Below are 25449 nucleotides of genomic sequence, written 5' to 3' on the forward strand. Positions count from 1 at the left end.
CACGATCTGGCTCCTGTTTAACTATATCTCTGTCACTCCGGGCTCCTTTGTAGTCACTGCCGCTAGCTTGTGGAATACCCTCCCTGCTAACATTAGAGATTTGCGTTCTCGTAGGATATCTAAGATGGATTGCCGAAACCATTTCTAGCTGACTTGTATGATGAGTGAAGTGTGAATGAGTGCGCGGGTGAGCATATTTGCATAAAAATTAGAAATGTATTTGCTAGTTACAGGTTGTTACTGCATTTCCTTCTTTATTATTACTATTGTTAGATTTATAATTACTATCATCTTTATTTATATCATAATATCGTACATTCTATAATTATTTTTATTATTACTTTCTCCATATTTGCTGTTAGTACTATACAGTTATAAAAAAGCGTCCGTGGCTCAGGCGGCAGCGCGTCTGCCTCTCACCGCTGGGTTACGTGGTTCAAATCCCGGTCACTCCATGTGAGATTTGTGCTGGACAAAGAGGAGGCGGGACAGGTTTTCCTCCGGATACTCCGGTTTTCCCTGTCATCCTTCATTCCAGCAACACTCCACTATCATTTCATCTGTCAGTCATTAATCATTGCCCCAGAGGAGTGCAACAGGCTTCGGCAGCCGGCACACTTCCTATCCTCGTCGCAAGATGGGAGCTTCATTCATTACATCCCTGACCCGGTCACTGTCTGGAAAACAGGTTGTAGGTTTACATTTTCACTGTACAGTTTAAAAAATATTTGTTGTACTCTAATTTTTTTTTTTTTTTTTTTTTGGTAGTTGCTTTACGTCGCATCGACACAGATAGGTCTTAAGGCGACGATGGGACAGGGAAGGGCTAGGAGTGCGAAGGAAACGGCCGTGGCCTTAATTAAGGTACAGCCCCGGCATTTGCCTGGTGTGAAAATGGGAAACCACGGAAAACCATTTCAGGGCTGCCGACAGTGGGATTCGAACCTACTATCTCCCGAATACTGGATACTGGCCGCATTTAAGCGACTGCAGCTATCGAGCTCGGTACTGTATTTTTAAAAGTTACATTTCTTTTTAATCATTTTTTAAATGTTGTGGTTAAGTGTAAGAGAGGGTCTTGAGCCCTAAATGGCAAATTGCTTACTTCATCTAAATCAGAATGGCAGGTTTCCTTCTTGAAAGAACATCATCAGTTTCTATCAAATCGCCCTTTTAATAATTATGTTAATACATTTTTATTCCATGGTTTCCTATTTTCACACCAGGCAAATGCTCGGACTGTACATTAAGAAAGGCCACGGTCAGTTCCTTGGGTGTTGCTGCGACCGGTGTTTGAACACGACAATCATGACTACAGAATGTCGCCCCGCCAGTATTCCTCAGATCAAAACAAGTAGGATAAGGAAACATAAACGATCGTTCTTAACCTGACGCTAGTGTTGATGGTGAATCGATCCACGAGAATCGCTTCCGCAAGATTCCTCTTAACTCGGATACTGCTGAGTGGCTCAGACGGTCCAAGCTCTGGTCTTCTGAGACCAATTTGGCAGTTTCGATCCTAGCTCAGTCCGGTGGTATTTGAAGGTGCTCATTTACGCTACCCTTATTTTACTAGATTAACCGACACGTAAATGAACTCCTAAAAACCAAACCCCATGGCACTACAGCCCTTGGAGGGCCTTGGCCTACCAAGCGACTGCTGCTCAGCCCAAAGGCCTGCAGATTACGAGGTGTCGTGTGGTCAGCACGACGAATCCTCTGGGCCGTTATCCTTGGCTTTCTAGACCGGGGCCGCTATCTCACCGTCAGATAGCTCCTCAATTCTAATCACGTAAGCTGAGTGGACCTCGAGGCCAGCGCTCTACCGCTTGAGCTACGTTTTTAGTGGGTCGTAAAACTATTATTATTATTATTATTATTATTATTATTATTATTATTATTATTATTATACGTGTCAACAAAAAACTTTGATTCATAATTTAACACCTTCGTTCCGTCCCCAATTGAAAGCTTTCTATGCTACTTCCTTCACCGTCGCAGACGAAGTCACCGGCTGACGGGTGTTTACGGTAGGCCTAAGGTGGGCTGAGTGCAGGTCTGGATCTACACAGTGCTACGTAGTCCTCATGTCTTTCTATGGTACAGCGATCTCCTTTTAGATGCCGAGAAGATCCTCTTGCTCAGCGTTGCCAACCTCCAAAAATTGCAAAACCGTACAGAAATTCAAAATAAGCCATATTCTTTATCGTAAAACCGTACAGTACTAATATTCACCCAAATACACTAAAATTCAATAGAATGCTTGCAATAATAGCAAGTAGCAATGATATCTCTCTCTCTTTTTTTTTACAATTTGCTTTACGTCGCACCGACACAGATAGGTCTTATGGCGACGATGGGACAGGAAGGGGCTAGGAGTGGGAAGGAAGTGGCCGTGGTCTTATAATTAAGGTACATCCCCAGCATTTGCCTGGTGTGAAAATGGGAAACCACGGAAAACCATCTTCAGGGCTGCCGACAGTGGGGTTCGAACCCACTATCTCCCAAATACTGGATACTGGCCGCACTTAAGCGACTACTGCTATCGAACTCGGTAGCAGTACTATTAAGTCACTTCCTGTACTGCCTATACTCTCCCACGACTGCCTCTACTGTTGTTTCATTCTGGGTGTTTTAACAGGAAGTTTTAATATATTGGGTGTCGAAGGACCTGCTTTATTTTTTGAATCAGAAGTTAACCGCATTTTTACTTATTCGACATTCGAAATAAACGCCAAAGGAATTAATACATAGTAAGCTAACCAACAAGAAACTGAAGCACTGCACTGTCACGCAAAATAATTTGTAAGTATATCGCAATATTATTCATAAGTCTGATGAAAATAAGATTCACAACTAGATGCTGCACTGTTACATGTTTGATGTTACACCACACTTCACACTAGTTAAGAAACTATTGACAGAGTTCGGTGTGGGCTGATTCAGGAGTGCGACTGTGAACAAATATACGACTACGAGATCCACAGTTTGTAGGGTAATCCCGGCCGCAGATTGAGACAGAAAAATCCCACGTGTCAGACTATTCAGGCGCTTCATTAGTTGGTCTGAAACCAGCTCAAAGGTGAATCACAACATTCAAAGCTTGGGAGTCCCCTTGAGAAATGGAAGCCACATCATACATGTTCAGGAAATGAGGTTTCCGGCTCCATGGTTAAATGGTAAGTGTGCTGGCCTTTGGTCACAGGGGTACCGAGTTCGATTCCCGACCGGGTCGGAGATTTTAACCTTAAATAGTTAATTCCCTGGGCTCGGGAACTCACATACAACACATAACACTATCCTCCACCACAATAACACCCAGTTACCTACACATGGCAGATGCCGCTCACCCTCATCGGAGGGTCAGCCTTACAAGGGCTGCACCCGGCTAGAAATAGCCACACGAAGTTATTATTACGAAGTGAGGTGTGTTCAGATAGGAGGAAAAATAATTTGGATACAAAATCTGAATATTTCTAATATTAAAAAGTATTCATTTAAAAATTTCGCAGAACCGTATATAACGCGTACGGTTTGACATTCGAAAGGTACACCGTACATAGAGGTTTGAAAACCGTAAATGTACGGTTCAAGCCGTACGGCTGCCAACGCTGCTCTTGCTTGATAGTGTTAATGCATCTCCGAGAGCCTTCCCGGAACGTGCAAATTCCCTGCCTAGTTCCACTGGACAAAGTTGTGATTGAATGGGTGAGTAAGTTTCTAGAACTCGAAGAATGAGAGTACGTGAAGCATTCATTATCTGATCCTGCAACGATTAAGAAGTGGGGTCCCGCAAGGCACTGTTATTGGACCTTTACGTTTCCTTACATATAAGTGATATGAGTAAACTGGAATAAGAGATAAGGCTTTCTGCAGATGATGCTGTACTCTTCAGAGTAGTAAATAAGTTACAGGATTGTGAGCGACTACAAAAAAACACGACAATATTGTGAGGACAGCAGATAATGATAAAGGGGATGAAAAGTCCTCTTCTCCAATTGTATTCCCGACCAAATGTCTGACGCTCCAGGACACTGCGCTTGAGGTAGTAGAGATGAGATCCCTCGCTGAGTCCGGGGGAAAAACAAAGCCTGGGCGGTAAATTGACCAAATTATTTTAAAAAGTAGTAAACATAACAAACCATTAAAAATTAAATTATTTATGTAGTATGGAGCAAACATGGAGGTAGTCAGAAATAATTATGTGCACTCAACCACACAAAATTTTACTCCTAGGTAAAATCGAAGAATCCACCGCACCCGCCAGTCAGGGTAAACCTCTACATTACTGACGCATGAAATGGAAGCATACATATATATCATAGACATCACTGAGATTCGATTTCTAGCTCGACGCATGGCACTTAAACAATAAATAGCGCAGGAAATTATTTCTACCCCATTGTGAAGTGGAGGTCATGCGACCTGTTCCACTAGATAGTTGGCCTTGCCTGTTCCTGCAGCAGGATGTTGTAGTTCAGTTGGTAGTGGCGGTGTATGTTGGGTGAAATGAAATGGCGTATGGCTTTTAGTGCCGGGATATCCCAGGACGGGTTCGGCTCGCCAGGTGCAGGTCTTTCTGTTTGACACCCGTAGGCGACCTGCACGTCGTGATGAGGATGAAATGATGATGAAGACAACACATATACCCAGCCCCCGTGCCATTGGAAGTAACCAATTAAGGTTAAAATCCCCGACCCGGCCGGGAATCGAACCCGGGACCCTCTGAACCGAAGGCTAGTACGCTGACCGTTCAGCCAACGAGTCGGACAATGTTGGGTGATAGGGTGTAAACTGCAGTGGTTCTAATCCATCCAGTACTCGTTGCTTAAATATATATATATATCGAGATGCTCGACTGTGTGGTATGTTTCGAGCTGTTAGTGGAGAGATGGCGTGGAAGCTTGAGCGGAGCTTTTAAAAGTAGGGAAGATCATAATGAGAAGATAAAGTTGGAATTCAAGAGGACAAAGTGGAGAAAATATTCATTTATAGGACGAGGAGTAAGGGATTGGAATAAAGTCTTCTTCCTCTTCTTTTCGTACCACTTTTCCCACACCTATGGGGTCGCGGGTGCGAACTGCGTCGCACATGTGGATTTTGCCCTGCTTTACGGCCGGATGCCCTTCCTGACGCGTACCCTATATGGAGGGATGTAATCACTATTGCGTGTTTCTGTGGTGGTTGGTAGTGTGGTATGTTGTCTGAATATGACGAGGAGAGTGTTGGGAAGGACACAAACACCCAGTCCCCGAGTCAGAAGAATTAATCAGAAGCGATTAAAATCCCCGACCAGACCGGGAATCGAACCCGGGACCCTCTGAACCAGAGGCCAGTACGCTACCATTCAGCGAACGAGTCGGACAGATTGGAATAAATTATTAAGAGAAATTCTCGATACATTTCCAAGTTTTTGAAAATGATTAAACCGGGCGAGTTGGCCGTGCGGTTAGGGGCGCGCAGATGTGAGCTCGCATCCGGGAGATAGTAGGTTTGAATCCCACTGTCGGCAGCCCTGAAGATGGTTTTCCGTGGTTTCCCATTTTCACACCAGCCAAATGCTGGGGCTGTAACTGAATTAAGGCCACGGCCGCTTCCTTTCTATTCCTAGGCCTTTCCTATCCCATCGTCGCCATAAGACCTATCTGTGTCGGTGCGACGTAAAGGAAATAGCAAAAAAAAAAAAAGAAATACGGAAAAACTTGGCAAACAATTGATAGGGAATCTCCCTCCTGTGCGACGGCCCTAAATGCAGATCATTTGATTGATTGATTGATTGATTGATTGATTGATTGATTGATTGATTGATTGATTGATTGATTAATCGAACCTAAGCAATTGTAGGTCGCTAGGGTGTAATGTATCCAGCAACTTGAAGTATAACCCGAGTATTCACAAGCGTTTACGTAGAGTATTGATCCAATATCGAGCCTCCCACAGATGTCATTCTAAAGGTAATCGCCCACTACACCGCGCCGCGCCGCGCAGCGCAGCCGAGAAGAAATTTCCGTGGTCTGCTTCTTGTGAAATGAAATGGCTTAACGCCCACTGCAGGGAGCCGCGCCCCGCCGCGCGGAGCAAGCTTGTGGAATTTCCGCGCCAGAAGCCCCCAGGTTTCTGGAACGGAACTTTTTCCTTTCGGCGCGCTTGCCTGGGCGAGGGTAGAAGGATGGAATAACGGAAAGAATGTGGTTTCGTGCCGTTTCGGCGGTCCTCGGGAGTCCTCGACTAGTGCCAGCATGCTCGTACCTTCACGCGGTTAGTGGTATTGTGCACTGTACGCCTTTCTGTTATCTTGTCTGTGTTTCTGTTGTCTTCTGAGTTGTGTTTCCTCTTCTGTCCTGTTCTCATCGTTCATTGTGGTAAGTAAAATCATGCATAACCAAATTGAGCTAGAATTCAACAAAATCAACATCGAGCCGGATGTTTTCATGTGGTTTTTATATTGTAAATTTAATTAGAATATAATTTAAAAATGTAAACGTGTTAGTTCTCCAACAAACTCCTCAGTCACGTTTATTAAGTTAAGTAAAACAAATTTAAGGTTTTCATTTCGTTTTTTAAATTCAGGTTTTCAGAATGAATGAAGAAGGATTGCTGCTTTTGGTGAAGGAATATCCCCATCTGTACGATCCCTCTCATCCCAAGTACCACGATAATCTGGCAAAGGACAATTCGTGGGATGAAATCAGCAAGGAAATGGGCCTCAGTGGTAAGTATATTTATTTCCAATTGACAAGCACGTTAAAGCTATTATAAAATAAAATAATATTAAAACTTTTCATTACCCAGTACAGTGAACAAGAATTTTAAAAAAATGACATATCAAATACATACAGCCATTAAATTCTAAGGACACCATAATTAACGCTCAGCCTTCTATCCATAAGCAAAACGTGTTGGAAGGAAAGTAGTAGCGTAAAAGCAAAAGCCGCTACAAAATTGTACTACGTGACAAGAAAACAATGATCCTATACCAAAAGAAAGAGTAAACGAAAGGAGTTAAAAGATAAACAGATGTAGTGCAACCTGAAAAAGACATCAGATTTAAACATTATAAATATGTTTAACAATTGATCACATTTTTGTTTTCTTATTACTTAAGAAACTTATTGTTTGTTATAATAATTATTACCTCACATATTCATTGCCATATCCTATGCATTTCATGATTATGTTTCCGGTCAGGCAATTGTTCATCAAAACAAATATATAGAGATTAAAAACGATAACTTAGGTTCATTATGATGAAAAGTCTAAAATTATACTACTTAGTTAATGTAAAACGTTTACTAATAATTGTAGGCTATCATGTTAAGTTCTCAACGAGGACAATACGTTAAGAATTAATTTTTATTCGTTAGTGTTCCTTCGGCCAACATTTATCATTCTTTCTTGCCATTCAACCGATCCTGCATGGGAGCTGAAATAGTCCTTAAATCTGTCCCTGATCCGAAGAGCTGATCCTGTGTACGTCCCTCCAGTGCCTCTCAAATCTTGAAGCGCAGGTGTAGCTTCTTCTATAAGTTCTGCAAGCAGATTTGGATGATCTTCGCGTAAGAAATTATGAAGCACGCAGGTTGCCAAAACAAATTTCGTCATATGTTCTGGCGAAACTTGCATTTTCCTCTGATATATTCTGAACTTCTTAGATAAAATGCCAAATGAATCCTCGCAGGTATTTCTAGCTCTGCTGTGTCGGTAATTGTATATTCTCTTCTCCGTGTTTCTTTTTGATTCATCACCGGGATAAGGCCTCATCAAGTTCCGTTGCAGAGGAAATGCTTCATCTGCAACAATAACATGAGGCATGAGCTCATTCGTTCCAGGTAGAATTTTATCCGGAGGAAAGTCCAATTTGTTCTGCTGAAGTTTTCTTCCGAAAATACTATTAGAAAATATTCCCCCATCGCTATTTTTTCCCAAAGCCCCTACATCTACCATCACAAACTTATAATTGGCATCGACTAGAGCTAGAAGCACAATGGAGAAGCTTTTTTTGTAATTGTAGAACAATGACCCACTGTTGGCTGGCTTGTCAAACACCACATGTTTCCCGTCCATTGCTCCCACACAGTTCGGGAAATTCCATCTTTCTCGGAACTCTAGTTCATTTCTCTCCCAGATTTCTTTGTCTGGTTGAGGCATGAAAATAGGAACCAACTTTGTCCACACAGCGTCACACACATCGTACACAATCCTCCTGACGCTTGTCTCTCCAAGTCTGTAGCTAAATGCAAGTGTTCTGAAAGAGTTCCCGGTAGCAAGAAATCTGAAAAGAAAAAGTAAATAAATAAATACATAAATAAATAAATAAATAAAATAAATAAATAAATAAATATTATTGCTTCTTGCCTAATTCTTTGCGTTTGTTAAATGATCACAAATTTTAATTCATCTCTGGTCTGATTACTTTCTTTCTCCAGCTAACAAGAAATAATTTGATAATATTAAATGCCCTGTCATTTTGATCAAAAGCCTGTAATTTAGTTGTGAAATCCCTAAACTGAAAGGATACAATTTTCTGACTGGTAAAATATTCGGAGAGATCCTGCACGTCTCTTAACATCTCAAAATTTAGTACAATTTCGCTTTGAGCCATTGATGGTTACGTGTTTCTCTTAATTTCTAGTGGACGAAATAAATATGATATACTCAGTTTTGCTTCCTACGTCACGATGAAGAGAACTGCTCAAGACCGTGGGATGTGGCTACAGCGACAAGGCTTAGCCTTTAGATAATTGATTTGAATTCATTGATTGATTGATTGATTGCTTTTATATTTCAATAATGATATAAACATTTAAGAAATTATTTAAACTTTTATGCATAGTTAGATAATTAACTTATTTATTTATTTATTTATTTATTTATTTATTTATTTATTTATTTATTTATTTATTTATTTATTTATATTACATCTTTTTTTTACTTTCAGCTGATGAGTGCAGAGCCAAATGGAAGTCCCTGCGGGAATGTTATCGGAAGGCTTTAAGAAAAAGACAACCAAAATCTGGACAAGCAGCCAAGAAAATCAACCCTTGGCGCCTCGAGGCACAAATGGAGTTCATCAGGCCCTTCATCACAATGCAGAGAAGCCAGGTGAGCAATGTAGGAACTCCATCCGATGACGATGAACAAACAGATATTTCTGAGGTTCAGGAAGAATCTCAGAATGTCGACTCGGGTTCCTCACATACAACTGAAGATACTCAGAAAAATGACAAACGACCAGGATTGTGGAGTGGCAAGAGAAAGAAAACTGCGCCTTTAACACCTTCGGCTGCTATTTTTAAAGAGTTTGTTGAGTTGAAGAAATCGCGACAATCTTCTCTAGGGCAAGAGGGTGACCATCTCCGCAAATACTTTCAAAGTGTAGAAGAGACAGTAAGAACATTTCCACCACAGTTACAAGTAAAAATTAAAAGTCAGATTTCCACCATCATTCATCAGGCAGAATTTGAAGCAATCAATATGCAGTCATTTCCAGCACCAAATTTTATCCATCCCGAAATTCCTGTCCAGTATCGATTTCCACCAAGTTTGACTTCTTCCAGTATCCTTACACACACTCAAGCAGGTTCACAGATCCCAATCTCACCAACACCAGGCCATATTCAGGCACCCCAGTTCAATCAAAATCACCAGACGAATGATGACAACCACCCAGTGAACGACAATTAAAGTGTAAACCATTTCGCTACTCTCCATGAGCTGTAACTACATACCGCCTCCCACAAAATTATTGAGACATCTGCTTTTGTTATAAGATGTTATTAGAGCAACAATGATATGTTCATGGTATCTGTCTCTGTGATTCAGATTTGCTTTCATTTCTCAGTGTAGCAAATACGTTCAATTTAACAACTTGAATTTCTATTTAGTAATGTTTTTTTATAACTATGTTCCTTTGCTTTAGATTTGCATTAAATAATACTGTATATTAGGTTTTCAAACCTAAACTGCTGAGTAACAATGGCTTTGTTATGTTGTAAGTGGTTCTCTGTGCTTCAGATTTGTAGTACGGTAATTTTAGTGTGTAGCAAATACATTCCATCTGAACAAATTGTCTGTGCTTTAGATTTGCACTAATTTCTTAGTGTTGCGAAACATTCCAATTTAAGTCCTAAACTGATATTATATTTTGTGTTAGTCTTTGTCACGTATTTCTGTAAATATCTGTCTCTAGCAAATAAATTGCATTTTAAAACAATTTAATGAACGTTTTTGTGTCTATTTTTTTGGAAAGGGCGTAGTTGCACGATTTTCTTTTGCGCATATCTTCCGGACAAACATTTTTACAATTATTTCAGAGAGTGGAACATGTTCCATAAAAGTATGTTAGTCAAAAAATCCATTTTAAAAAAGTATATTAAAAATTCAGCCTTTGGGGAAGTTTTATTTAGTTTCCCAACTAACTTTTGTTCACCTACGCCTTTTGAAAAAAACACTGAATCAATGATTTTATATTTTATTTCCTCCAGAACCTGTATAGTCTTAAAATGATTTAGTGCTTTACCTTAGGATGGAAATTTTCAGCAGCTCTGTGATAATTTCATACTATTTAATCTGATGCAATTGTATAATCTATTATCATCTTTAGCCCTAAAGTAACTTCGGATAAAATAGGCTTTTGTGTATCGGACAACAAAATAAATAAATAAATAAAAACCTTTTCGATACGCTACATTGAATTATCAGTAACTACTATTACTGTAGCTATATTGTGTTACTCTGTTTGTACGAGAAAATATGAAATTAAAATATAAATGAATCAAATAACTTACCTGAGGCATACAGCAAGTCTTTCTTCACATGGTACAGCTCGGCGAAAGGTGGTATTTTCTCGCTCTACACACGGCTTAACTAGGTTCAATAGTTCATAGAATTTTTCTTGGGACATACGAAAGTAGTGGAAAAATTTACTTCGGTCCTTTAGTAGATCAGGAAATAAATGGTGAAACTCTCCGTACGTTTCCCTTTTCTCATAAATGTTGTGGACCCAAACTTTTCTTTCGCGTTTTTCTTCTTCCTCATTTGCAAGTAGCGCAACTGCAAATAATAAATCCTCCTCGGAACTGGAACTCATCTTTCTGTGTGAGCTGCACTTCCCCAACTGGAGAGAGGCGGCGCGGTGAGGTGTGCTGTATGGGCGAAGTCTCGGAAAATGACCCGTGGAATGTTCCACAAGCTTGTTCCGCGCGGCGCGGCGCGGTTCCCTGCAGTGGGCGATTACCTTAACACAATGGGTCGCCACCTACAGTTCGTCCGCGATCGAGTTACAGTACTTGTATAGAAGGGTAAGATAAAGACGTCCGAGCCAGGTGTGCGCTATGGAATTCCTATCAGAACAGCTAGAAGTTTGATTCAGTGGTATCGCGAAGCAGGAAATAGCAATAGACTCGTCAGTGGCGGATTCTGGTGTGCTTCTACCAGTGAGCTGCAACAGAGCAAGCACAATATATGCTCCCTTCACGAATGCACTGAGAAAGCGGATCGTAATTATCGCGAGAGTTATCGAAAGTTTTCGATGGACAATGAGGTAACTTAAATAACGAGCGTATGGGTCATAGGAGAGCGATCGGTGTTGGTTGAGTGCTGCTTTCGGAGTAGTAGGTGAACTGCAGCTCTAACCAGTAGGCCTGCAGTATAAGCTTCAGGATGACTGTCAACCTCAAGTAGAAGCAGGGACTTGGATTCAAACCTTAGCTGTCATCTACGGCATCTAACACTATCCAACCGTTTTACAGGCTGAGTTATTAATTCACTGACTAACCCGCAGCTTCCAGGAAGAGGATCTGTGTTTCAAATATCATTCAGTTATATTGCACAAAATAATCGGATGCGTCATGAATATTTGTTTTCGGTTTAAGTGTGTCGGGCAGATAATCTATTGAAACAATCGAATAGATGAACTCTTACGAAAAATACGCTTTTTTCCAAATGAATCTCCAAGTATTGAAACTAAATGAGTGAATGAACTGCCCTGATCTTTAATATCTTTAAGTAAAATTCCTTATTCAAGTAAATGCCGCCTTCTGGCTGCATAATGGAACGAAGCCCCAGTACTACCAACTGACAGTTTCTTTTAATTAGCAGCGGGCAATATACGTACTTTAATTTTATGTCGTCTGGCTGCATGCATAAATGGTTACCAGGGCTCCCAGGGTTCGATTTCCGGTCGGGTCGGAGATTTTAACTTTCATTAGTTAATTCCTAATGCTCGGGGACTGGGTGTTCGTACCGTCTTCATCATTAGACTTCATCTTAAGTAGGGCCTCATCCTTACAGACGTGCAGGTCACCTATACGGCGTCAACTCTAAAGACCTGCACCAGACCACCCCGGAGGTCACACGTCATTATTATAAATGTATGTGAAAGTTAAAAAATGCATTATACTAGCTTTAAGACAACAAAATATTTTAATAATACACCTCGGTCTCTTTCATTCACCAGCCATTATATTTTCTCTGTGGGTTGGGGTGGCAGAATAACGTCCACAGTATCCCCTGCCTGTCGTAAGGAAAGCGTGAGTCACCGCGCACCTCATCCCTCCTGCGGTCATCGCAAGTACCTGCTGTCCGGAGTCGTGAATTTTGACAGTTTGTAGTCGTGAGTTTTGAAACTATTTGTAACTAATTTTAGCCCGCGAGTTTTGAAACTCGTGAGTTTTGGACGTAACCACCCACAGATATAACGATATACTTCCAATGAAATACAGCAATTCTAGTTATCTGTCTATTGCCTTCAATCATAGGAATCAAAGACGAGCCCATTTACGTTATGCTTAATGTAGCGATGAACTAACATATTGTGTGCAATAAACAATTAATGTGTTTAATGAAACACATGTAATAATGAAAAGAAAAATAATATGCCTTCTTTCTACGCTTAAATCTTACCTATTAATGGACCAAATACTACGGTACGTAATGCTATGCAGAGAAATAAAACTAAATGAGTGAATTTCAAATACTGAACCCCTTTAATATTATTAGTGTATTCCAAAAAGGGGATTCTGTTTACAAGTTGTTGTAATTGGCGATAAAATGAGGGGTAGGAGGGATGTGGACCACTGCAATCCTGTTGCCGATATACAACGCCTCTACCAACTAAACTAATACTGTCGGAACAGGTATGTTATTAATGGGTTTAGCTTCTAGAAACAGTTACCTGCGCTATTTGTTGTATACGTCTTACGCTTCGATATGGAAATCGGCTCTCAGTGATTTCTACAAGGCAGATACTATGTATAGGTACTTTAGTTTTATGGCCAGTACTGCACAGGTTTGCCCTGACTGGTTGCTTTCTAATGTGGCGGATTCCTTGATTTTCTCTAGCGGCCTAATTTTTTGCTGTTGAGTGCATAACATGACAATATAAATGGAGATAACAGCAATTATTTAAAAAATAAAAATAAGAAATTTTAGGAAAACCTATAATTAGCAAAATAATACATTTCTAAAACCAAACTAAATCCCATTGCGCAGCAGCCGCGAAGGGCTATGGCCTACCAAACCGACCGCTGCCAGCCCGAAGGTCTGCAGATTACGGGGTGTCGTGTGGTCGGCACGACGAATACTCTCGGCCGTTATTCTTGGCTTTCTAGATCGGGGCCGCCATCTCACGGTCAGGTAGCTCCTCAGTTGTAATTACGTAGACTGAGTGGACCTCCAACCAGCCCTCAGATCCAGGTAAAAATCCCTGACCTGGCTGGGAATCGAACTCGGGGCTTCAGGGTAAGGAGCAGGCACGCTACCCTACACCGCGGGGCCAGCAATACATTCCTAAATTTTGGAAAAAATATGATCATTCGTGCAGTCATTCACACTAGACTGATGAAACAAGTCAGCTTGAGGCACTCGGCAAGTGATTTCGGCAATCCATCTTAATTATCATGAATCTCTGAGCATCCAGCCTTGGAGTGACAGAGATATAGTTAGTGCGGATTGTGGTTAGGATACGAGAAGAGGTACTTAAAGTTTGAAGAAAGGTAATTCGTAATTAACTACTGTTTGCTTTACGTCGCACTGACACAGATAAGTCTTATTGCGACGATAGGATAGGAAAGGCCCAGGAATGGGAAGGAAGCGGCTGTGGCCTTAATTAAGGTACAGGTACCTGGTGTGAAAATGGGAAGCCACGGAAAACCGTCTTCAGGGCTGTCCACAGTGGGGTTCTAACCCACTGTCTGCCGGATGCAAGCTCACAGCTGCGCACCCCTAACCGCACGGCCAACTTGGCCGGTGGTAATTCGTAAATAAGATCATTTGTATTAATCATAGAGTTAGCTTATATTGTCATTTGTTCATAGACAAATTCTTAAGCTAATGGAATAACAAATAGGAGCTGATTTTGTGCCGAGTAACAGTTTCGATTGGGTATTATCAAATGTTAATATTAGGGACTGGAATGGAATTTTAATTCCTGTGGATCGCTTTCAATCAAAGCGGTCGTTTGCTAAGTACTCTGGTATGTGTTCATCAGCATTTTGTCCGGCCATGACATTTTTATTCTCACCTCTCTTTTGTGATTAGTTGCCTCGTTATCTTAGCCAGAAATGAGCCGCAAAATGTTGGAATTTGGGAACTTCTAATTTTGCGGCGTTATGATTTATATCTATGCGAACACTGTTGTGACAGATAAATTTGTGGGATGCGTTCGTGTTGGTGATAAGTTTGTGTAATGTCTGCAGCTTCGCTGACGCAGTGTAACAACTCTCATTAATATCTAACTCGCACTTTTCAGGATTCGAACAGCGACCACGAGGGTGGCAAAGCACTATGACGTCACATGTATAGTTTAGAAGGTAACTCTCGGAAGACGCCAAGTTTTATTATTAAATTGCTAGTTTCCCTCCCTACAACGGCTGGCGCCGTGATGTAATGCAGCGTGTCTGCCTTCCAGCCTTAGGCCTTTTGTTCGATACCCGACTCTTCCAAGGATTTTAATCCTGAGCTGAAGGCTGGAAAAGGGTTCACTCGGCGTCCTGAGACCATTTGAGGATCTTTGTGATATGAGAGACACCGAGCGAGTTGGCTGTACGTTTAGCGTCGCACAGCTGTGATCTTGCATGCAGGAGATACTGGGTGTGATTTTCGGCGGTTTTCCATTTTCACACCAGGCAAATGCTGGCGCTCTACCTCAATTAAAGTCACGGCCGCAACCTCCCCAATTCTAGCTGTTTCCTATCCTTCGGTCGCCGAAAACCTTCGATGTGTTTAGTGCTTCGTTAAACAAGAACCACAAAAAATGATAGAGACAGTGGACTCGATCAAGATATCTAAGCTATGCGACAGGGGATTTTTTTTTTGCTAGTGGTTTTACGGCGCACCGACACAGATAGGTCTTATGGCGACGATGGGATAGGAAAGGCCTAGGAGTTGGAAGGAAGCGCCCGTGGCCTTAATTAACGTACAGCCCCAGCATTTGCCTTGTGTGAAAATGGGAAACCACGGGAAACCATCTTCAGGGCTGTCGACAGTGGGATTCGAACCCACTATCTCCCGGATGCAAGCTAATAGCCGCGCGCCCCTAACCGCATGGCCAACTCGCCCGGTGGAATCATATCTAGCTGGACAAAAGTAGTTTGGGGAAGTTAATTGAAACAATATTTTACCCTATGCATTTCGTTTACCACTGTCTGAACTACACTAGCCTGAGATTTTTTGACTCTCACTGTCATAAATCAAGATAAAATAAAAACTGAAGTTGCGATAGGGCGCCTCTTCATGCGTTATTTGACAAGGGACTCTCTTCGTGACAACACGGTGAAGAAGAAACTCATTAGTTTAATCTTGGTGTTAGGTTGTCACAATGGGTAAGCACTTACCTTTTTAATGTCCATAGTAAATATCGGAATTATATTCGTTGCGTTATACAGAGTCAATTGTGACCAATGAAAAAGTAATGATCACTTTCAAATTCATTGCATTCCCGTAAAAATTCAGCCTTATTCAAGATCGCAACATATAGCCTATAGTGTGTTCTTCAATTTCTATCCTTAAAATGTGCATATTTGCGCCTTTTTCTTTCTTTCTTTCTTTCTTTCTTTCTTTCTTAATCAGTTTACCCACCAGGGTTGGTTTTTCCTTCTAACTCAGCGAGGGATCCCACTTCTACCGCCTCAAGGGCAGTGTCCTGGAGTGTGAGACATTGGGGCGGGGATACAACTGGGGAGGATGACCAGTACCTCGCCAAGGCGGCCTCACCTGCTATGCTGAACAGGGGCCGTGCGGGGGGATGGGAAGATTGGAAGGGACAGACAAGGAAGAGGGAAGGAAGCGGCCGTGGCCTTAAGTTAGGTACCATCCTGGCATTTGCCTGGAGGAGAAGTGGGAAGCCACGGAAAACCACTTCCAGGATGGCTGAGGTGGGAATCGAACCCACCTCTACTCAGTTGATCTCCCGAGGCTGAGTGGACCCCGTTACAGCCCTCGTACTACTTTTCAAATTTCGTGGCAGAGCCGGGAATCGAACCCGGGCCTCCGGGAGTGGCAGCTAATCACACTAACTACTACACCACAGCGGCGGACTTTCGCGCCTTTTCGATAAATATAATATTGTTTACAGAACTAACTCCGTGACTGTGAAAAGACGGGAGCTCTTTGAGGAGGAATTGTGTATTAAGGCTTCTAATGAAGCATTATATGATTTTGCAGTACACAAATATTACCTTGATAACTCTTCTAAGACAGTTTAACGACTATTAAAAAAAGCTAAGTACTTTTAAGTGTAATTTTGGTATAAAATGGAAGCAGTGCGGTAGAAAGATGGTTTCCTTACCAATTGCAGTGCATGGCTAGATGGAGAAGTACAATTATTTAATAAAGACTAGGGACTCGCAAAGGAGAAACCTGGTCCTTCACGAATGGGAAGACCAAGGAAGATTTTTACTGAAAGTGGAGATAAAACAAAACGCAGACTTATCCAGCGTTTAGTAGAAGAGAAATCTCATGAAGAACTTGTACTGGCAGCGGGGGTATCACTTAGGTCCACTGGTAAAAGGGATGCTGCAGGGATTCTTAAGGATACTGTGGAATCACCACAAAGGGCTACGAGGTATAAGAGAGCTTTCAGATCACCATCAGTGCATTATAGCGCAGAGGAAGCTTTAAGGTTTTTGATAGATGAGTTTTCAAATAGACATTATGTCAACATACGAGTTGGGGCAAAAGCAAGGAACAGTGACATTTATCCAACCTATAATGTTGTGAGAGGAACGAAACTGAAGTGCTACCCTCCAAAGGCAGCTCTCAAGGTGATGGAGATCTCTGCTGCAGTAACACTGCAGGCTCGTGCAGACCACACAATTCATCGACTGGTAAGTGTGTAAGCTTATGTTATAAAACAATGAATTAAAGACAGTGATACGGTAAAAGCAGTGCAAAAATTGTACGGTTCTGTGGCAAAATTATCGTCCTTCCTCTCCAAGATTTTGTCGTCCAATCAAGATCCTGTACGAAAAGGAGACATCAAACATGTGTAAGAGAGAAGTTCGTTGTATTCAGGAACAAATACGATATTTGGTTCCCACTAATGTTGCTGAAGGCGTGAATTTTAATGTAATTTTTTGAGTGAAATGCCAACACAAAAATGTTATGTATGTGGAGGAGCTACACCTAAATCAATGGACGATATTCAGTTAAGATCAAAAAGAGATAATGTCAGTAATTTTGCATTTTGTCTTTCACCCCTGAATGCGTACATTGGATTTTTTGAATGCCTTCTGTGTATTGCCTACCGACTTGATGTACGTAAAAGCATGGCAAATTAGAAAACCCGAAGACAAGGTCAAGGTTGCTAGGAGGAAGGAACAGATAGTAACGATTTCACTCTGAAATGGGTCTAATAGTTGATCAGCCTAGATGTGGAGGAGTAGGAAATTCAAATGACGGGAATGCTGCTAGAGGATTCTACCTCCGACATGCTCTGTATTGGCCACACCCCGAGACGAACTTCAGTTACACGTGAGCTGGGAAGTGGGTAATAACTGTAAAAATGGAAGTGTTGTCTAAGCAACAGAAACTAGGAATTGCAATAGGCTTGCAAATAGGGATGGAAAAGGGTAGAAAAAGGATGTGGACAACGCAGTGGCTATTAAATCGCAGAAATTACACCCATATGAATTTGTTGCGAGAACTAAAACCTACGGTACCAGCAGACTTCCAGAACTGATAATGATGTTGCTTGTTGTTTAAAGGGGCCTAACATCAAGGTCATCGACCCCTAATGATACGAAATGAAACAACAAAAAATTCAAATCATAAACTGACCAAAAGAAAAAAAATCGTCATGAAGAAGGAATGGATGGACATGTAGGAAAAAACAACAAAAAACGAGCAAACAAAAGAATTAGTGGATGAAACTGAAAAAAGGATCGTATATAATTTATTACTGACCAAGGGACCACTCATAAAGCAGAATCCTGAATCGAGGATGCTTGATGTCGAAAGGGGTGCAAAATCCACATCTAAGGCCCCACAGAATGGTACATGTCGCAAGTAAAGTAGAACCGTGCTATTTGTCATGTTGGGGTACTAATCAAAAGTAGCGAAGACTCTCAGTGTTCCACACAAAATGGTACTAATCACAAGTATTGTACTTCTTACAGGCAACGCAGACCTACGGTGTTTCTCACACATTGGCGCCACTCATAGCCAACGCAAACCGATGAGTTTCCTCACCGAGGTGTACTAGTCACGGGTGCCGGTCCCACGGGCCCCGTGGTGTTCCTCACATAGGGGGAACTAATCACAGGCAACGCAGACCCACGGTGTCGCTCATATAGTGGTACAACTCACAGGCTACGCCCAGACCCGCGGTGTTGCTCACATGGGTACGACGCACGGGTGCTGGAAACCCACAGGGGAACCACTCTCTGCTTCTACTAATCACAAACCTATTGCGTACCAAATATAGTGGTACTACTCGTAAGTAAAGGCGACCCATGGTGTTCCCCGCGTGATGGTACTAATCAATAGAAGTTTCATGGTTCTAATACCAGCATCCCTTGGTCGTCCCTTGTAGTCGCCTCTTACGACAGGCAGGGGATACCGCGGGTGTATTCTACATGTGCGTCCCCCACCCGCAGGGGGTTGTTTGTTTGGTCCGTGAGAGGTATTTTATTTCCCTCAAGTCCGCCGGCAAGCCGGTTAGGACCCCCCTATACGACAGCGTAGCAGGTTCGTGGACTTCCAGAACTATCTAAGAATGGACTGTAATAAGTTTGCCACTCTTAGAGCTAGTGAGACACAGCACGAATTACTTGCAGTCGCCTTCTACAGATTTCGAAGATGTTAACAGCGGTGAAGTTAGAGAGGGTGACTGGCGTCGAGAAGTAAATGAAACTTTTGGGTTTTCAACGCTTACGAGGAAGAAAACAAACATTATTACGACAGACAGGAATTAGAAACTTATAACAGTAGCAATGCTGGATGTGTACCTTTTCAAGAAACAATAACCAGTCATTGAATTGACTAGTGGGCGATAACAGTTGGATATTGTGCACCTTGTGCTAAGAAAACTAGAATGTGCTACAAGTTATTAATAATGAAAATTACTTATCGGCGTATGTCTCCCCTCATCGTCACTATTGCTAGAAACATGTATCACATGCCATCTCGAACAAATTCACAATCGGCAGTGAATAAAAGCAGGCCGTAGTTCCATAGAGACGACTCATAAATATAATCGGGAGTTGCACCAGTACACTTCCACTTTAACACTTTCCTGAGTTCTCTTCTGAACGATGCTCTTACTCTTATTTTTTATTTACGAACCCCTGGTCCGCATTAGGATGAACACTTTGACATTTTCCTTTAATATATGTATTGCTTCATTCCTTAGGTGTTGATTTGATTATTCTTTTCCTGAACATCCCACAAGCATGGTAAATATTCACATAGTTCAATAAATTCTTTCCAAAACTCTTTGTTATCACTGAAAGACATCGTGTACGCTGTATATTGCAAGCAGACCACTATCTAACTGGTTGTCAACACGTTTTAAAATGTTACAATTTAAATTTGTTTCTTTTACGTCGCACCGACACAGATAGGTCTTATGGCGACGATGAGATAGAAAAGGCGTAGAGTGGGAAGGAAGCAGCCGTGGCCTTAATTAAGGTACAGGGACATCACGGAAAACCATCTTTAGGGCTGCCGGCAGTGGGGCTCGAACCCACTATCTCCCGGATGCAAGCTCACAGCTGCGCGCCCCTAACCGCACGACCAACTCGTCCGGTTGCAACATGTTGAGGCAGCGCCTTACACAGAGCAACATACTCGGCTCGTGTGGAGGCTTTTGGGTGGTTCTTCACGAACCTGCAACTTGCTAGCAACTTGGCAGCAAGTTGACCAACCAGCCCACACACAAGTGAACTTGGTGTAGCAACTTGTGTTGACGAGCATGTTGGCCTACTTTAGTGACCCAGTCAAATCAGCTAGAATTACCGGAATCAGTGAAGAAATAATAAAGAGATTTGCTGTGATTCTGCATGCCATATCAACTGGACTTGCTGTTGATGTTGATAAATTTTGTGACTTTACTGCAGTCACGACACGTCTGTATCTTGAGTTATATCCGTGGTATTTCCTTCCATCTAGCGTGCACAATATCCCTATACATGGAGGAAGTATAATTGAATCGGCCATCCTGCCAATAGGTATGCTGAGTGACAAAGTGCTGGAGGCAAGACATAAGCACATTAGGTGATACAGGGAGGGTCATGCCAGAAAGTCGTCTCGAGAATACAGCACTCAAGATGTGTTTAACAGGCTTTCGTTCAGATCTGACCCAGTAATAACAAGAGCTTCTCCTTTCCTGCATAAGAAGAGCGAGCCTTTGCCATTTGAAGTGCGGCATTTGCTACGGGCCTCCGTGGCTCAGACGGCAGCGCATCGGCCTCTCACCTCTGGAGACCGTGGTTCAAATCCTGGTCACTCCATGTAAGATTTGTGCTGGACAAAGCGGAGGCGGGACAGGTTTTTCTCCGGGTACTCCGGTTTCCGCTATCATCTTTCATTCCAGCAACACTCTCCATTGTCATTTCATAGCATCTATCACTTGTTAATATAAATCACTTTGGGAGTGGCGACCTCATCGTAATAACAGCCTATATCTGATTCATTCATTCCATCCCTGACCCGGTCAAAGACTGGAAAACAGGTTGTAGGTTTTCATTTTCATTTTCATTTGCTACGGGAACCGACAGTTTTTGGCGGAACTCTAAACCTTGCGTGCTGCGGACGAAGAGGATAAGGATGATGACAATGAGAGTGCTGATGATCACGACGAGGATTATTTCTAGAAGCAGTGAGTAAAGATAAAGACATATTGTGTTACCATAAAACCGAGACTATTTTCGAATCGGAATATTTATAATATATAACATATAATCTATATATATAAAATAACTTGTACTGACTGACTGACTGACTGATTCCTCATCGCCGAGCCAAAACTACTAGACATAAAGAAATGAAATTTTGAGGACACATTTATATTACAATGTAGGTGCTCGCTAAGGGAGGATTTTTGGATATTCCATCGGTAAGGGGGTGAACAGTGGGGTGAATTTTTGAAATGAGTGTATCTATATCTCAAAACCTTAAAAATTTACAGATCTAAAAATTAGTATTTAGATTCTCTTCTAAAAATAAGCAAACACGTATTTTTTTTTTTTCGGAAAATCCTAATAGGAGGGGTGAAAAAGGGTGGAGAACGGGTTGAATGCCTTTAATGAGGATACTTATATCTCAGAAACTAAAGACATTACAGACCTGAAAAATTGTATTTGGAATCTCCGTTGAGAGTAAAGGAACAAGTATTTTTTGTTTTTGGAAAATCCAATCAATGGGGGGTAAAAAGGGGAGTGAATTTTTAAAATGAGTGTATCTATATCTCAAAACTTTAAATGTTTACAGATGTAAAAATTGGTATTTAGAATCTCCTTTAAAAATAAACACGTATTTTTTTTGTTTTCGGAAAATCAAATTAATGGGGGTTAAACGGGAACGACAAATAGGGGTGAATTTTTAGAAAGATTATAACTACAGTGTATCTCAGAAAAGTAAAATGTTACAGACGTAAAAATTGCTATTTCGAATCTCCTGTAAAGGTAAAGAAACATAGGTGATTTGTTTTTTGGGAACTCCACTTAAGGGGAACTAAAAAGGGGGTGAAATTTTAAAATGAGCATTTCTACAGAATATCTCAAAAACGTAATATGTTACAGAAGAGAAAAATGGTATTTTTATCTCTATTACAAATAAGGAAACATGTATTTTTTTGTTTTCGGTCAAAGCACTTGGGTGGGGGCGGGGTAAAAATGACAAAATGGGGTTGAATTTTTTAAATTAGGATACTGATATCTCAAACTGAAGATTTTACAGACGTGAAATTCGGTATTTTAAATCTCCTTTAAAATAAAGAAATATGAATTTTTTGTTTTCGGAAATCCATTTAAGGGGGGGAGGGTAATTGAAAAAATAGTTCATGAAGATACTATTATCTCAAAAACGAAAGATCTTGCAGATGTGAACATTGGTATTTGGAATCTGCTTTAAAAGTAAAGAAACACGTATTCTCGGAAAATCCAATGAAGGGGAGGCGGGTGGAGGTGAAAGAATTGAAAAATTAATTGAATTAATTGTATGTGGATACGTACATCTAACAAAAACTAAAGATGTTACAGACGTGAAAATTGGTATTAGTATTTCCTTTAAAAACAAAAAAAAACGCGTTTTTTGGGGAAATCATCTTGGGAGGCGGGGGTGAAAAGGAGTTGAATTCCTTTTATGAGGACACATATCACAAAAATTGAAGATCGTAGAGTCGTGATAATTGGTATTTAGAAGATCTTTTACTGTTACGGAAACAAGTATTTTTTTGCCTGAAAATTTACTTCGAGGGGGAGGGGCGAGTTTGAAAGGAAGTGAAAAATGTGAATTACCTTTATGGGGATGCTCATATCTCAAAACTGAAGGTAACAGGCGTAGAATCTCCTTTAAACATAAAGATACTCATTTTTTCATCACCATATTTTTAAACTCTTGTCAGTGGATACATTTTTAACATTTTAAATATCAAGTATCATGTCGTCCATCACGTTCCATTAGGGGCCGATGACCTTCGATGTTAGGCCCCTTAAAACAACAAGCATCATCATCATCATCATCATAAACGTAAAGAAACACGCCTCTTTATTCTTGGGAGGGGGGGGGGGTAAATCAAATTAACGTCGGTGGGGTGAAAAAGTAGTTGAGACTAATTGATTTTTTTTGCTAAGGGCTTTACGTCCACCGACACAGATAGGTCTTATGGCGACGATGGGATAGGAAAGGCCTAGGAGTTGGAAGGAAGTGGCCGTGGCCTTAATTAAGGTACAGCCCCAGCATTTGCCTGCTGTGAAAATGGGAAACCACGGAAAACCATCTTCAGGGCTGCCGATAGTGGGATTCGAACCTACTCTCCCGGATGCAAGCTCACAGCCGCGCGCCTCTACGCGCACGGCCAACTCGCCCGGTACTAATTGATTTTACTGTTCATAATGTACTTATTCTGATCATAAACCGATCATTTTTAATCTTTCCTGGGTTCGTTTGCAAGACCCATATTTTCCTTTAGAAAACTTAGATTACAGTAGATCCTCCTAGCATATAAACGAGAATTTAAACACAGTTAAAATAAACGATAGGAATGGTATTGACCGTGCAATTGTCCACATCTGTAATAAGGTCAATAATACACGGAAGTATATCATTCGTATCGCCAGAAATCCCGCGCACTTGCCTACGCGCGGCAATGGTGCTGGTCACATTATAATTAATCACAGTGGCAGCAGATGTAATTTACGGCCAAGTAGCGGTCTTGCATCTTGCTGTGGGGTCCAGAATAATAATAATAATAATAATAATAATAATAATAATAATAATAATAATAATAATGTTCTGGACCGTCGTCAAAATGAGCGGACCGCGCTGGAAACGGGTCCTGGCCGGGTAATGACTACGAATGCAGTCCGGCCGCGGGTTCAGTACCGCAAAGGGACCCAAGACGACACCACGCCCGATCTCCTCAAGGATTTGATCCATATTAAAAATGCTTACAGGAAAAGATGGCAAAGATTTAGGGACCCAACTGAATGGGTGGAATACCTGGACCTAGCCCGGGAAGTACGAAATAGATTGCTGGAAAGAAAGATTGAAAAATGGGAGGAACTTTGCCGTAATATCTCGGAAAATGAGTCAGATCGCAAATTTCGGCGGATTATATATAAAACGTTAAGCATTTAATTATAAATTTCAGTATAATACCGTAGCGAAGCACGGGTATCTAGCTAGTATATAATATGTATATAGTATAGGCCTAAAATGTGTGTCAGTGCGACGTAAAGCAAAGTGTACAGAAATTTAAAAAAAAAAACATCGTTTCCTCAGTCACCTTGCGCGTCTCCTTCCCTCCGTGGCCAAGTCCATTATCCTCCTCGGTTTGTCTAAATGAAAAAATAATGTAGTTTTAACGATGCACTGCGGCTGACACAAAATATTACTTAAAACATCTGTAAATCAGAAGGAAAGTTCTTCAAGAGAAAAACGCTACTTTAAATAACAACAGGTTTTTTCCACCTGTTATAGAACATGTTTGTCGAATTTGCAGCACACTAGGAATACAGAAACTTACACTAGGCACACCATGATAACTACACTACTGTAGTTACACAGTAGCCTGTCCTGTGGTGACAGGGTAGCATGCATGTCTCTTACCAGGAAGCCTCCTGTTCGATTCCAGGCCTGACCACGTATCTTAGTTCTTGATTGAGGGCTAAAACAGGGTTCACTCAGCTTCGTGAGACCAAGGAGGAGCTGCGTGGTGTGAGAGGCAGTGGAACCAGTCACGAAAACCAAGCATTACGCCTGAGGATGTCTTCATGTTGGACTCTAATATCTGCAGGCCACCTGGCTGTGCAACAGTCGTCTTGGCAAGCCTAAGTCCGTACTGGACTGTTATGTGCCACAGGTAGTTACGCAATATGTACACAATTTTGCAATCTCTTCTTGAAGTATTCTACAATTTTGAGAAAAGGCTCTAAAACTGCCACAATTTTCTATCTTCTGATTTACAAACAAGTATTTGAAATAGTTAATCTGCTTGGCTTGGAAGAATGATTATCCTTGATGGATCAACTTTCAGGAGTTGGAAGAATCCTCGAGTCGACAAACTCCGTAGCCATCATCTTTCCACATTACATTAGTACCTGTAGTGTCACCCGATATACTTTACGGGTTGCTGTTACAGCGTCCATCCAATTAGGTACCATCTTCTAGGAATTGAACTACATTTAGTTATTCATTGGAGCTGCTCACTCTTCTCCTTCACATTACTCTCCAGTGCTGGGTTCTTTCATCCAATCTGTCACAGTAAACTTCGCATGGCTTCTCTTTTAA

At 41.4% G+C, this 25449-nt stretch overlaps 3 protein-coding genes across 4 annotated transcripts in view; 2 read left to right on the forward strand and 1 right to left on the reverse strand.

Annotated features, from left to right (window-relative positions):
* Galphao (G protein alpha o subunit) overlaps positions 1-25449 on the forward strand; it is a 1276387-nt gene that overhangs the window by 43624 nt on the left and 1207314 nt on the right. The window lies entirely within an intron of this gene.
* Positions 5967-10207, forward strand: LOC137498614 (uncharacterized). Its single transcript, XM_068226471.1, has 3 exons — positions 5967-6258; positions 6571-6712; positions 8939-10207. The coding sequence occupies exons 1-3, from the start codon at positions 6187-6189 to the stop codon at positions 9682-9684; spliced, it is 960 nt and encodes a 319-aa protein (XP_068082572.1). The 5' UTR covers positions 5967-6186; the 3' UTR covers positions 9685-10207.
* Positions 6706-11096, reverse strand: LOC137498613 (uncharacterized). The gene is made up of 2 exons (XM_068226470.1): positions 10788-11096; positions 6706-8272 (listed from the first exon to the last, which is right to left on the reverse strand). Exons 1-2 carry the CDS (start codon positions 11087-11089, stop codon positions 7354-7356), a joined length of 1221 nt encoding a protein of 406 aa, XP_068082571.1. The 5' UTR covers positions 11090-11096; the 3' UTR covers positions 6706-7353.

The sequence above is a fragment of the Anabrus simplex genome, chromosome 2 (genome assembly GCF_040414725.1).
Source record: "Anabrus simplex isolate iqAnaSimp1 chromosome 2, ASM4041472v1, whole genome shotgun sequence".
NCBI lineage: Eukaryota > Metazoa > Arthropoda > Insecta > Orthoptera > Tettigoniidae > Anabrus > Anabrus simplex.